The sequence below is a fragment of the Hemicordylus capensis genome, chromosome 6 (genome assembly GCF_027244095.1).
Source record: "Hemicordylus capensis ecotype Gifberg chromosome 6, rHemCap1.1.pri, whole genome shotgun sequence".
Taxonomy (NCBI): Eukaryota; Metazoa; Chordata; class Lepidosauria; order Squamata; family Cordylidae; genus Hemicordylus; species Hemicordylus capensis.
Genome location: NC_069662.1, coordinates 4,432,200 through 4,444,230, shown reverse-complemented (window position 1 = coordinate 4,444,230; position 12,031 = coordinate 4,432,200). Strand labels below are relative to the sequence as shown.

The 12,031-nt window shown below is 51.3% G+C and overlaps 1 protein-coding gene across 2 annotated transcripts in view; it reads right to left on the bottom strand.

Moving 5' to 3' along the window:
• The window catches only part of TGM1 (transglutaminase 1), a 39,092-nt gene that overhangs the window by 4,743 nt on the left and 22,318 nt on the right, over positions 1-12,031 (bottom strand). For both annotated transcript variants that reach the window (XM_053261311.1, XM_053261310.1), the window contains exons 4-13: positions 9,739-9,990; positions 7,215-7,333; positions 6,504-6,611; positions 6,085-6,259; positions 4,745-4,883; positions 4,526-4,629; positions 3,709-3,797; positions 2,986-3,139; positions 1,191-1,472; positions 371-531 (exon numbers count right to left, since the gene is read on the bottom strand). In XM_053261311.1, coding sequence (XP_053117286.1) covers positions 371-531; positions 1,191-1,472; positions 2,986-3,139; positions 3,709-3,797; positions 4,526-4,629; positions 4,745-4,883; positions 6,085-6,259; positions 6,504-6,611; positions 7,215-7,333; positions 9,739-9,990 — 1,583 coding nt within the window. The remainder of the gene's footprint in view (positions 1-370; positions 532-1,190; positions 1,473-2,985; positions 3,140-3,708; positions 3,798-4,525; positions 4,630-4,744; positions 4,884-6,084; positions 6,260-6,503; positions 6,612-7,214; positions 7,334-9,738; positions 9,991-12,031) is intronic.

Here is a 12,031-nt window from a genome sequence, read left to right as displayed (position 1 = left end):
CTTAAGGGAGGAGAGCTTGTCCTGGGGTAGCAAGCATGAATGGTCCCCTTTGCTAAGCAGGGCCCACCCTGGTTTGCATTTGAATGGGCAGCTACCTGTAAGTTATTTCCCTTAGGGGATGAGGCTGCTCTGGGAAGAGCCCCTGTATGCTTCCGTGCAGAAGGTCCCAAGTTCCCTTCCTGGCATCTCCAAGATAGGGCTGAGAGAGAGACTCCTGCCTGCAGCCTTGGAGAAGCCGCTGCCAATCTGGGTAGTCAGTACTAAGCTAGATGGACCAATGGTCTGACTCAGTATATGGCAGCTTCCTATGTTCCCCAAAGACCCCTTTGGCTTCTCGTCATGACAGTCATCCCAGCCTTGCAGTTCCTACCGTGAGTGTGAGGTCCGGGGTGCGCAAGCGGAAGGTGTGCTCTTTGGCGATCACCTGGCTGGTCTCGGCCACCTTCCCAGAGACACTAAGCTTCATGGCGCCCTGGTCCACCAGGTGGGGCTTGTACTCGGCATAGGAGATCACCATGGGGACGGCTTGGGCTGGAAGAAGACAATTTTGGGGTTACACAGATCTGTACTTGACCCAAGACACATGACAAGCAGGATGGTATTATGGCCTCTTTGTTCTGGGGGTGGTGGGTGGTTAAAAGGCTGAGGCCTGCCCCATGCCCATGCGTGTCTGAGTGTGGCGTTCATCGCCCCAGACGTTGTCTCAGCAGGGTCAACCTTATGACTGGACTCACCTGAAATTTGATCTGGAGGCCCTCTCAGAGGAGGATGCAGAGCACGCCCCAGCCGTCCCCGAAAAATGCCCCAGATCCAACCAGAGCTGGTTCTCCTTCCAACAGTTGCCCCTTTGGAAGAGCCCTCGAGTTCCAAGAATCCTGGGTCCCCCAGCAAGGCTCCTGTGCCTAGAGCCCGCTACTTCCCCCCTGGGACCCCAGGATTTATTTTGGCCGGGGATGAGGGACATTGTAGCCCCACAACAGCTGGAGAGTGGACACCCCTGAATTAGGCGCTTGCAATATTCACACAGCACAAATTTCCTACACAGAAGCTGGTTCTGTGCAGGGAATTGTGTCCATCCGTGCTCAGTGGGTCATGCATCATGCCTACACATCATGCCCACGCGTCAGAGGGGTCAGTGTGTCACAGCGTCCCCGCGCAGAGATGTGGCTCAGGGGTCCAGCCCATCTTACCTCCGCCTGCCGGAACCTGAACTTGCCGCTGCTCCTGCTTGAAGTTGCTGCCCGTCACGCCTGTGTAGTACATGACCGCCACGAAGAGGTTGAGGGAGACGTTGCGGGGCACGTTGCTCCGGTTCTTCAGGTTGATCCGCAGGGAGATGTCTTGGCCCGTGTAGGCATCTTCCGTATCTACGGTAACCGAAATATCCTCTCCCCAGTCTTTGTTGGTGTAGATGTGGGCTTTGGTGCCGTGTTTGGCCGCGGTCTCCACGGCCTTGCGCTCGGCTTCCGATCCTGGGGAGAGACCAGAGCGGGAGGTTAAAAGGACTGGGGACTCCTCGCCTATTGCTACGGCAACTGAGACCAAGAGCCTCCCTTTGGCCCTTGATGGAGAGGAAACAGCAGCCCAAGACAGGATTTTGTACGAATTGAAGATGTGTGCATGCCTCTCTTTATTACTTATTTATTTTATTATTTTTATTTATTATTTATAAATTTATAATATTTATATTTATTATTTACTTATTTATATTTATACTTATTTATATTTATTATTTACTTTATTACTTATTACTCTCTTTATTACTTTATTTCTTACTTATTTAAAGTTATTTAATTTAATTTTATTTATTTCCGGGCATATTTACATCCCGCCAAAAACTTGTATCTCGTGGTGGTTTATATGAAAATTATAACAGCATGATCACATTAAAACCATAACCCCCCCTGCTAACTGAACAAAAGAGGCACCTTTTAAAAGTGGTGATTCTCTTTCTTTAGCAGGGTGGTGGGGGGAACAACTGGCCCTCTCCACCCCCAGCACAGCATCCCTCCAGTGGCTGTTCTGGTGTCTATCTTATGTTTCTTTTATAGATAGTGAGCCCTTTGGGGACAGGGAGCCATCTTCCTTCCTTCCTTCCTTCCTTCCTTCCTTCCTCTCTCTCTCTCTCTCTCTGTGTGTAAACCGCTTTGGGAACTTTTGTTGAAAAGCGGTATATAAATATTCGTCATATGGGTCGTATAAACAAAAACAACCACCACAAAAACAGTGAAACTGGCTTTCCAAACAGCCATCTGGAGGAAATAAATGTGTCTTAAGAGCTCTTCCAAAGGCTGCTAGGGATGATCACACACCCTTATCTCAGCAGGGGTTCCTCCAGATGTTGCTGAACTAAAACTCCCACCATCCCCAGCTACAATTGGGGCTGGGGGTGATGGGAATTGTAGTTCAACAACATCTGGAGGACCACAGGATGGGAACCCCTGGTCTAAAGCCTCAGACAGGGAGGCAGTGGATAAGGCCTGACCCTGAGTCACCGGCAGAGGAGCTGGTAGGGCAGTCCACCTCAGAGGGTCTTAATGAGGGATAGGTCTCATAAGCCCCTTACTTAGGGGTTAGCCCTCTGAGCTGTAGTGGGGTATACATCTTTTAAATAAATAAAATAAAGAAATGAAGACTTGAAGAGGTTCTCTTAAATACTCCGGGCCCAAGCTGTTTAGGGATTTATAGCTAATTACCAGAACTTCATATTTTGCCCGAAAACATAGTGGCAGCTAATGCAGCACTTTTAGAATAGGAGTAACTCCAGGTCATTCTCTTTTCCTGAGAAATTTATAGTTTTAAAGCTTCAGGTTTGAGAGTTTTTATTTGTATTTTAAATTGTTTTAACGGTATCCATGTTTTAATGGCTGCTTTTAGGTTGTGAACTGCCCAGGGACCTTTTTGTACAGGGCAGTATAGCAATGTACTAAATAAATAAATACTCCCCCGCCACCAGTCCCTTCTCCTCCATGCCCCCCACCGTACCCTCAGGATGTTTGTAGATGTCGGTGATGTCGTCTCGCTTGTGGGAGCCCACCGCCTTGGTGCTGATCAAGTGGCCAATGGCCTTTTCCTCTACATAGACGATCTTGAAGCTTCCGTCGGACTGGCGCTGCCAGTACACTTTGTCACTGTTCACCTGCAGAGGGCGCCAGAGAAATCATCAGCAACTCCTACTGTATTCTCTCTCGCTCCCAGTCGCTCCCAGGCGGCTGCTTGGGGAGACAAAGGCTCAGCTGAGCTTGGGGATCTGTTAGAGAACTGATTATGTAAGCCAAAAGCTGCTCTTGGCCATGATTTTCGATAGGCTCAAATTGGGGCCTCTCTCTAGCCCTTGGCCCCTCCGTGGTGAAAGCTTTTCAAGCTTTCTTTTCTAAAGCTTCGCCTTGGAAGTTAGAATGGGAAACTGTTTCAGTTTTAGACTGGAAGCGCCAATGAGGACAGCCATGGCTTTATAGCAAGAGTGGCCAACCCGAGGGTTTTCAGCTGCTGTTGGGCTACAACCCCCATAATCCCCTGCCACAACAGCCCGGCTCTATCATATTTCTTTTATCTCTATGGTCACATCAACATCTCTCTTGTGTAGGAGCTCTCCCAGGTCCTGAACAGACTAAGACTGTCTTTGGCAAAGATAGGCATCCTGGGAAGGAACGGAGAGGCCGTATTCAGGTAACATCCGCACCAGCAAATCGATACTGGAGCACATACCTCAGCAAAGCAGAAGGAGGCGTCGTACTTCATATAGACCAGCCCGTTCTTGATGGCCTCGACAGAACAGGGTCCACAGCAAAAGATGCCTGTCGGAGAAAGCGTGGAAGAACTGAGAGGGAGGGGAGGATGGGTGCAGAGCAGGGAAAGGGAATATCGACAGGCTCCATACACCCTTTGAGGAATGGACTACGGCATCCTGTGTTCATCTCACTGCAGTACAGTCCAGCCCAAGGTCAGCAGGTTTTATAGGGTCAGATGGGATTGGATTGATTCCCAGCAGTTTGGTATAGCTGCAGTACCACTCCCTGGCCATCTGCAGCGGAGGCACTGCAGTGCAGTTGAAATGCAGCCAGTTCTAACTCTCCTTGCATACTGCCACAGCCGTGCCAGAGTATGTCAGCTGGGCCCAGACTCCAGATCCAGACCCCTGAGGTCTTGCACTCTTCCTTCACTGGGGAACAGAACTGATAGAGCCCTTCTCCCCCATGACTTGTCTCCATTGCTAAGAAGGGTCTGCCCTGATTTGCATTTGGATGGGTGCCTACCTGTGAACACTGTCTGTTGTAAGATATAAGGGGCTGTAGTTCAGTGGGCTTTGCATGCAGAAGGTCCCAGGGTCCATCCCTGGCAGCATCTGCAGGTCGGGCTGTGAAGGAACCCTGCCTGAAACCTGCGAGAGCTGTTGCCGGTCAGAGTAGACAATACTAAGTGAGGTGGACAGAGGGCCTGACTCAGTATATGGCAGCTGCCTTTGTGACGTCCCTATCTGCTCCATCCCTGCCTTGTACACCGTGTCGGGCCCCCTCCAACTTACCACTGCTGGATTCCTGCGGGGTGGCGTCTACCACCTGCCACCCATCGTAGCCTGAAGGCAGGTCTGGCCGCGTCATCCAGCAGTCGTTCCATACGTGGAAGTTCCTGCACCAGGAGGAGGAAGGGAGGATTCGGGTCAGAGGGCAGCGGCACCCACTCGGGTCTCCCGCTTGCCCACCGCCGACATCACAGCTGGGAGAGCCGGGCCCGATTCTCTCACCAGACGGAATCCTTGTTGAGGTGCTCCAGGGGCTTCATGTTCTCGTCGAAGTAGATGTCCATGGTGAGGCTGACGTCCGTGTCGTGGGCCGAGTTGTAGTTGGTGACGGTCCGCGTGGCGATGCCCAGGCAGCGGAGCACTGGCGGGAACAGAAGGGAGAGAGCCTCAGTGGAAGGACCCACACATTCTCGGCTGGGCCACCCCCAACCCCTCCCGCAAAGGAATGTAGCTCCTCTCAGCTTGGGGTCATGTGCAGCGGTGGGGAAGAAAATAAAAATAAAAGGGAGGAGAGCTGGTCTGGTGGTAGCAAGCCTGACTGGTCCCCTTAGCTAAGCAGGGTCTGCCCTGGTTGCATCTGAATGGGAGACTTGGTGTGTGAGCACTGGAAGAGATTCCCCTCTGGGGATGGAGCCGATCCGGGAAGAGCATCTAGGTTCCAAGTTCCCTCCCTGGCAGCATCTCCATGACAGGGCTGAGAGAGACTCCCGCCTGCAACCTTGGAGAAGCCGCTGCCAGTCTGTGCAGACAATACTGAGCGAGATAGACCCATGGTCTGACTCCGTATATGGCAGCTTCCTATGTTCTTAAGATGCTCTCAGTTTCTTCACTGGGATGTGAGCATTTGGCAGGAAATGCAATCGGTCAGTGAGCCAAAGCTGACACTGGGAAGAGGGCTGGGGAGACAAAGGCCCATTGCTTCCTAGGGAAGGTCTCCCAGGAGCGCTTGGTATGTTTGTGTTTGGGTGTGTGGGTGGAATAAGGAGCTCTTCACTCGCTGTCTCTGCTTCTCTTCAGCGGTCCCTTTCTTTACATAAGGGCAGAAGAACAGCCCTGCTGGATCAGGCACAAGGCCCATCCAGTCCAGCATCCTGTTTCACACAGTGGCCCAACAGATGCCCCTGGAATGCCCACAGGGCATGCCCTCTCTCCTGCTGTTCCTCTCCTGCAACTGGTAGGCTGGAGGTGGCCTATAGCCACCAGACTAGTAGCCACTGATAGGCCTGTCCTCCATGAATTTGTCCAAGCCCCTTTTAAAGCCACCCAAGCTAGTGGCCATCACCACTTCCCATGGCAGAGAATTCCATAGCTGGATTATGCGCGGTGTGAAAAAATACCACCAAGTGGTAGCAGGGCTGCCTTTTGGACTTCCTCTTGTCGGTCCTAAATTTCCCAACCTTCAGTTTCATGGGATGACCTCTGCTTCTAGTGTTGTGAGAGAGGGAGAAAAATCCCTCTCTGACCACTCTCTCTACTCCGTGCATCATTTTATACACCTCTATCATGTCTCCCACGTAGTTGCCCCCCCCCTCTCTTTCCCTCCCCCAACCAATAGTAGCTACCTGTGGTGACCACTCCAGCAAAGACCCAGCACTGCCCATATTGGACTGGGTAGCCCGTTCTGTGATACTGAAGGAGGATATCTCGGCTGCCCACCCATGCTGAGGGGTTGGTGCCACGGGAATAATCGCCTGTCCAGTTCCCCACCAGCACCCCGTTGTCATCTATAGAGTTCACCTGAGAGAGAGAGGAGTCATTAGCAAATGCCACAAAATGACAACAAAATGCAAGCAGGGTATCAGAGGTCACCAATAGCTCCAACTCAAAACAGGAAAGCAGCTGCAGAAATCAGCTGGTGGGAGGCTGAAAGCAAATCCCACCAAGGGCAGTTAACTGTCCTGACATGATGTTTATCTGTGGAACTCCCTGCCCCAGGGAGGGGAGGAGGAGGAGCTGGAATACCACCCAGCCTGCAGCTCACCATGGCAGAAACAACGCGGGAGACCATGATGGGGTCTCCGCGGCTGGCGTGAGGCATCCCCCGCCGGTCCAGCATGAAGAGGCAGGCGTCCAGCACTCCCTTGTCAAACTGTGGGGGAGAAGAGAGAGCCGGTCATTGTCTAGAACGCAACCCCGTGTGCTCTGGGGGGCAGGGCAGCTGACCCCATCCCTGCCCCGCACACAAAGCCCCACTCTAGCTCTGCTCAGCCCCTGGCGTCCGGAAGGGCACAATACCTCTCAGAGGTGCCCCTCGGTAATTTTGGAGCCTGGACCTAAAGGCCTTTGGAGGCCTCCCCCGCCGCCCCCAAGTTTAGCATCACCCCCCTACGCACAACACACACACTGTGACACACGAAGCAGTTTTAACACATGGGTTTCTGAGGGCACAAACAGCAACCACTCACAAGCATGCAAGGATATAAAACAGGTATATTTGTGCAACTCTGCAGGGGCAGGAATATTTCAACACACAACTCAGCCTCTTCCCGTCCCACATAGTTCTTTCCCCACTCTCCTCTGCTGTCTCTAAAGCACCCGCCCCCCATCAATCGCCCTCAGTCACCTTGCGCTGCGTGGCACACCAGCCACACCACCCAGGACGGACGAAAGAGGATTTGGGGGCCTCCAGAGGGTGTGGCGGCCCTGGACCTCAGCCCCAAAGTCCAGGGGTAAGAGCGCCTCTGATACCAACCTGTGCGTAATTCCACGTCCGCTCCCCAATCTGGCTCTCAGTCCCGTAATAGATCCGCCCCGATTCATTCAGCACGTATTCATCTAGCGAACCGGTCTGCGGCAGGTAGACGGGATCCTCTGAACGGAAACGGAAGAGCAGAGGGGGGATGTTTAAGCTTTTCAAGTTCTAGGGCTTCCGAATGCAGAGCCCTTGGTTAGGAGAAGGGATAGGGGGACATTCACCAGCTGGTGGGTAACTAACACAGGCTGCTTTTTAAAAAAACAGACAATATTTTTAAGAGCTGGCTAACAAGCAGACATTCAACAGGTGCAGCTTAGCGTGTCTCCCCCCCCCCCGCCATCATCATATTTTTTCCTGCTTTTCTTCCACAGGGTGGCTTACATGGTGTCCCCTAGTTTATCCACACAACAACCCTGTGAGGTAGGTTAGACAGAGAGAGAATGAGAGTGGGAAAGAGAGAGAGAGACACACACACAGACAGACAGACAGACAGACTAGGCCAAGGGTAGCCAGTGAGCTTTATGGCTCAGCAAGGATTTCAACTGGACCTTTTGTCCCCCACACCACAAATAAAGGTAGAAATAAGCGTTGCATTTAACTTTAGAATGTTCAGCACATTTAGAATTTGGGTACTTCCCGGCAGAAAGACCTGTTGTCCGAGAGGAGAGCTGGTCTTGTGGTAGTGAGCATGATTTGCCCCCTTTGCTAAGCAAAGCCTGCCTTGGTTTGCATTTGGATGGGAGACTCCACGTGAGCAACATAGCTCAGTGGAAGAGCTAAGCTTGCACGCAGAAGGTCCCAAGTTCCCTCCCTGGCAGCATCTCCAAGATCGGGCTGGGAGAGACTCCAGCTTGAAACCTTGGAGAAGCTGCTGCCAGTCAGTGCAGACAATACTGAGCCAGATGGGCCGATGGTCTGACTATGTCCCTATGTTCTTGCCCCACCATGGAAGCCAGTGGCTGCTGGGGTTTAATCCTGTGGCAGAATCCGGCGAATGATCCTCCCAGTATTGGCCTCAAATTAAGTCTTAATTCTGTCCATATTAAGAGTTAAAGGGGGCTGATTAGGACATACACACAGTGTATGTTTTGGACTTCTCTGTGATTCTGTGCTTTTTCCAAAGCACTCCCTAAACTCTCTGCTTCTGTTTGTCTTTTTACATGTGCTTCTTCACGTGAAGCCAAGAGATGTGTTTTCTTTGGTGCCTTGTCCAACACATTACACACGAGAGATAAATTTCCTTTTCACCCACCCAAGCCTAATCTCCTTTCTGTCCACTCTGAAGTCGGGAAGGAAACAGGGATGGGGGTGTGGGGAGGAGATAAGAGCCAGGGGGGGTGGGGTCTTGGCAACTGTGGGCCCCATCCCTTCCCTGCTGGCCCCCTTCCAGCAGCTGCAGCAGGGCGTCTCAAGCTTGGGTTCCCAGGGGCCACCGAACTACAACTCCCATCATCCTGAGGGCGATGGGGTTTGCAGTCCAACATCTGGGGGACCCAAGCCTGAGAACCCCTAAGCTACGGAGCTGGGAAAAGGCGACCCTCGCAAAGGGGGCAAAAGGAGGCAGCTCCAAACTTCCCCACAGCAGGGTCTGTGGTTTGTGCCAAGGTCAAAGCCTCTGTCCACTAGGTAATACTGCCAGTTCCCAAGCAGACTGTTAACCTCCGACATTGCTGAATGAATGACGGATTTGGGTCATGCCTTATCAAATCTCTGTCTTTCAACAGTTCTGTGGGATGCAAAACAGAACTGGGGACAGAGAGAAAAAGCACACCCACTGGCTACAATTCTTCCCACCAGCTGCTAATACCTCCCCCACTCTTTAAACATCTTTCAATAACCCAGGAAAAAATAAGCATTTCTAAGTATTGTTGGTTTCAGAGGGAGAGTTAAGCACGTGCTTAAATCTTTCCTATCAAAATCAACAGGTTGTGACTGACTTGTTTAATGCAAAAGGTCTGATGTACTGCTGTGGTTCGAGTGTTGGACTACTAGGACTGGGAACTAGGGCCCGAGTTCAAATCCCTGTTCAGCTATGGAACTCACTGGGTGCTTCTGGGCCAGTCACTTCTCTCCCAGCCAAACCTAACAGGGATGCTGTGAGGGTAAATATAACCACATATACTGAGGGCTCCTTGGAGGAAGGATATAAAAGTAAAATTTAAAAAAATACAAAATGCTGATGAAGGCACTTCCAAGCAGCAAATACATCAGCTGTGATGGTTCTGGTCTGCTCCGGTTATGAGAAATAAAGTACTGTGTCAGAAATTGCAAACCCTAAATACAGAACTTCTCAAACTAGGGTCCTCAAATACTGTTGGACTACAGCTCCCATCATCCCAAAGGCCTTTATGGCTGGGAGTGATGGGAGTTGTAGTCCACCAACATCTGGGGACCCAAGTCTGAGGATCCCTGCTATGACGCATTTTCTGCTTATGGGGTCTGTCAGACGGCCAGCTCAGCGGATCCTGAAACCCTGCTGCCCCCCTCTGTGCCCAAATTCCAGTCCGGTCCTGTCACTTACCGGGGCACCAGGGGTTGAAGAGGATGTAAATCTCGTAGCGGGGATCGAAGGGCATCGGGTACTCGCCCGCCTTGCTCCGTGTCTTGACGCTGAACTGGTACTTGCCGATAATGGCGGTGGGCGAAGTGCAGACCCGGAGATCCATGGTGTTGGAGTCAGAGTCCTTAATCTCTGCTGACCAGCCCAGGCCAGGCAGAGAACTGCCCACAGGCACCAGGATGTGGGTCCCCTTCGAGACTTGTGGCGTGGGGCCTGCCAGAGAGATGGAGACAGACGTTAGGAGAGAGGTAGAGGCAAGAGGAAGAAGATTTGATGTGCCAGGAACATCTTCCTTCCTATGGAGATCCAACCATTACATTAAACACACAAACAGGCATCTCTGGGTATGCGCATCATTTGTGGGAATGACCGTACATGTGTTCATTTAAAAGCCAGCCTGGGGACTGGACCCTTTAAAAAGGTGGAGTTCAGACTGGGTGTCCTGCTGCACACACGTTGAATGCAATGTGTGCATAATGGTGCAAGTGTTCAGATCAATCACATGTACCTTGATTGCACACATACTGAACGTAAGGTGTGCGAAGAAGCTAACCGCGCATCTTATCATGGGTCGGTCTGTTCTCAAGAGTAGATTCTGGCTCCTGCTCGGAGCGAAGTGTATCCTCGGCAGATTTTCCACTCAAGGCAGAGTTCTCAAGCTTGTGTTGTTGGGCTACCACTTCCGTCGCCCTCAGTCTTTGGCTACTGGAGTTGGGGATGATGGGAGTTGTGGTCCAAAAACATCCCTGATGTATGTGCTCTCCTAAGCTCTCTCTCGACATGGTTGAGGGAGCAGATCACGACCTTCTGGGTCACATCCACCTGTCTCAAACCTTTTTTTAGGTCTCCCTCCAGGAGCCAGGAGGCCCATCGCAGTAGCCAGATCTGCCTCCTTGTCTTTGGCTCCTGGCCATCCTCTTAGCCACATGGCCGGGCTGCCTTCTCCAACCGCAGGAGCCACTTGTCTGGCCTAAGGAATGTGCCTCACCCTTGGCAAGGCACCCACTGATTCTTCGAGGCTACTATCACCCTTGCAGTTCTGCCTCTTGGCTTGGTTCCACCCACACAATCCACACTATTGACCTGCCCATCCGGCCTTTTCTCTCTTCCAGGTCTGGCCTCAGTGGCTGGCCAACAAAGGGCCCACAACGTTTCCCAGGGCTAACGCATTGCGGGTAAACAAAGATGGCAACTGTTAGTGCACTAGCAGCCACCATCTTTGTTTACCCACAATGCAATGGCCTTGCTCCTGCATCATCCAGCACCGCTGGGTACTAGGACGTCTCTTTTCAATCAGGAAAGGCGCTCTGTGCATGCTCAGAGAGGCACCCTAGCCATGTTTCCCCCCAACATTCAGCATCACAAGTAACAAAAACATAGCTCTCAAAACAGAGGACGCATTCCATCTTTCTGTCAGCAGCCTCCTTGTGCTCCCAGCTATCTGCAAAAACCTTGGCCTGGAGAGAGGCCAAGGGCTGGGCGAGTTTCTTCTCCCTCCCTTGTTTGTTGATGTTCAGGAACGGGCGTCCTTTTAAGGGAGTCCTGAAGCAGAAGGGTGTTGCTTTGACCCAACCGCCTGGGAAGAGTGGGAGGCATCGCAGGGGCAGGGAATGGATGGACCCACTGCTGTGGGGAAGCTCACAGGGTTGACTGGCTCCAGCAGCGGGAGGCAGAGGTGTTTGAGTTCAGTGTGACCCACAAAAGGTCATAACAGCTATGTAACAGAATTGCCAACTGACCAGAAAAATCCAGGCCTGGCCTGCTCCTCTGCCTGTAACAATTGTTTGATGATGTGCAGTAGTAACAAGCATTTGAAGCTTTTTGTGGTACAGAGATGACGACAAGTCTCATCACCTAGGAATGTCTGCAGGTTGCCCTGGAAGTTTTTCACACCCGGCTTTTAATTCGCATCTTCTCATTTATCATTATCATTTAATTGGCAATTAAAAAACCCCCAAACATTTGAAAACCCATCTTTTCACCCAAACTTTCCCAGCTGTTTAAAACGGTCTGTTTTAATTTTATGGTTGATGTTAAATGGTTGAATTGTTTTAACTTTTTATATGTGTTTTGATTGTTTTATGTTAACATCCCAGAGACGAAAGTTTGGGCGGCGTAGAAGTTTGATAAATAAAGAAATAAGAAATAAAAGCTCCTCCAGAAAGGAGGTGTGCATTTACATATCAGCCAAATTTACTCCGAAGACTCTGCAAGCTATCAGGGAGCACTTCACACACAATTTGAGGTTTTCACT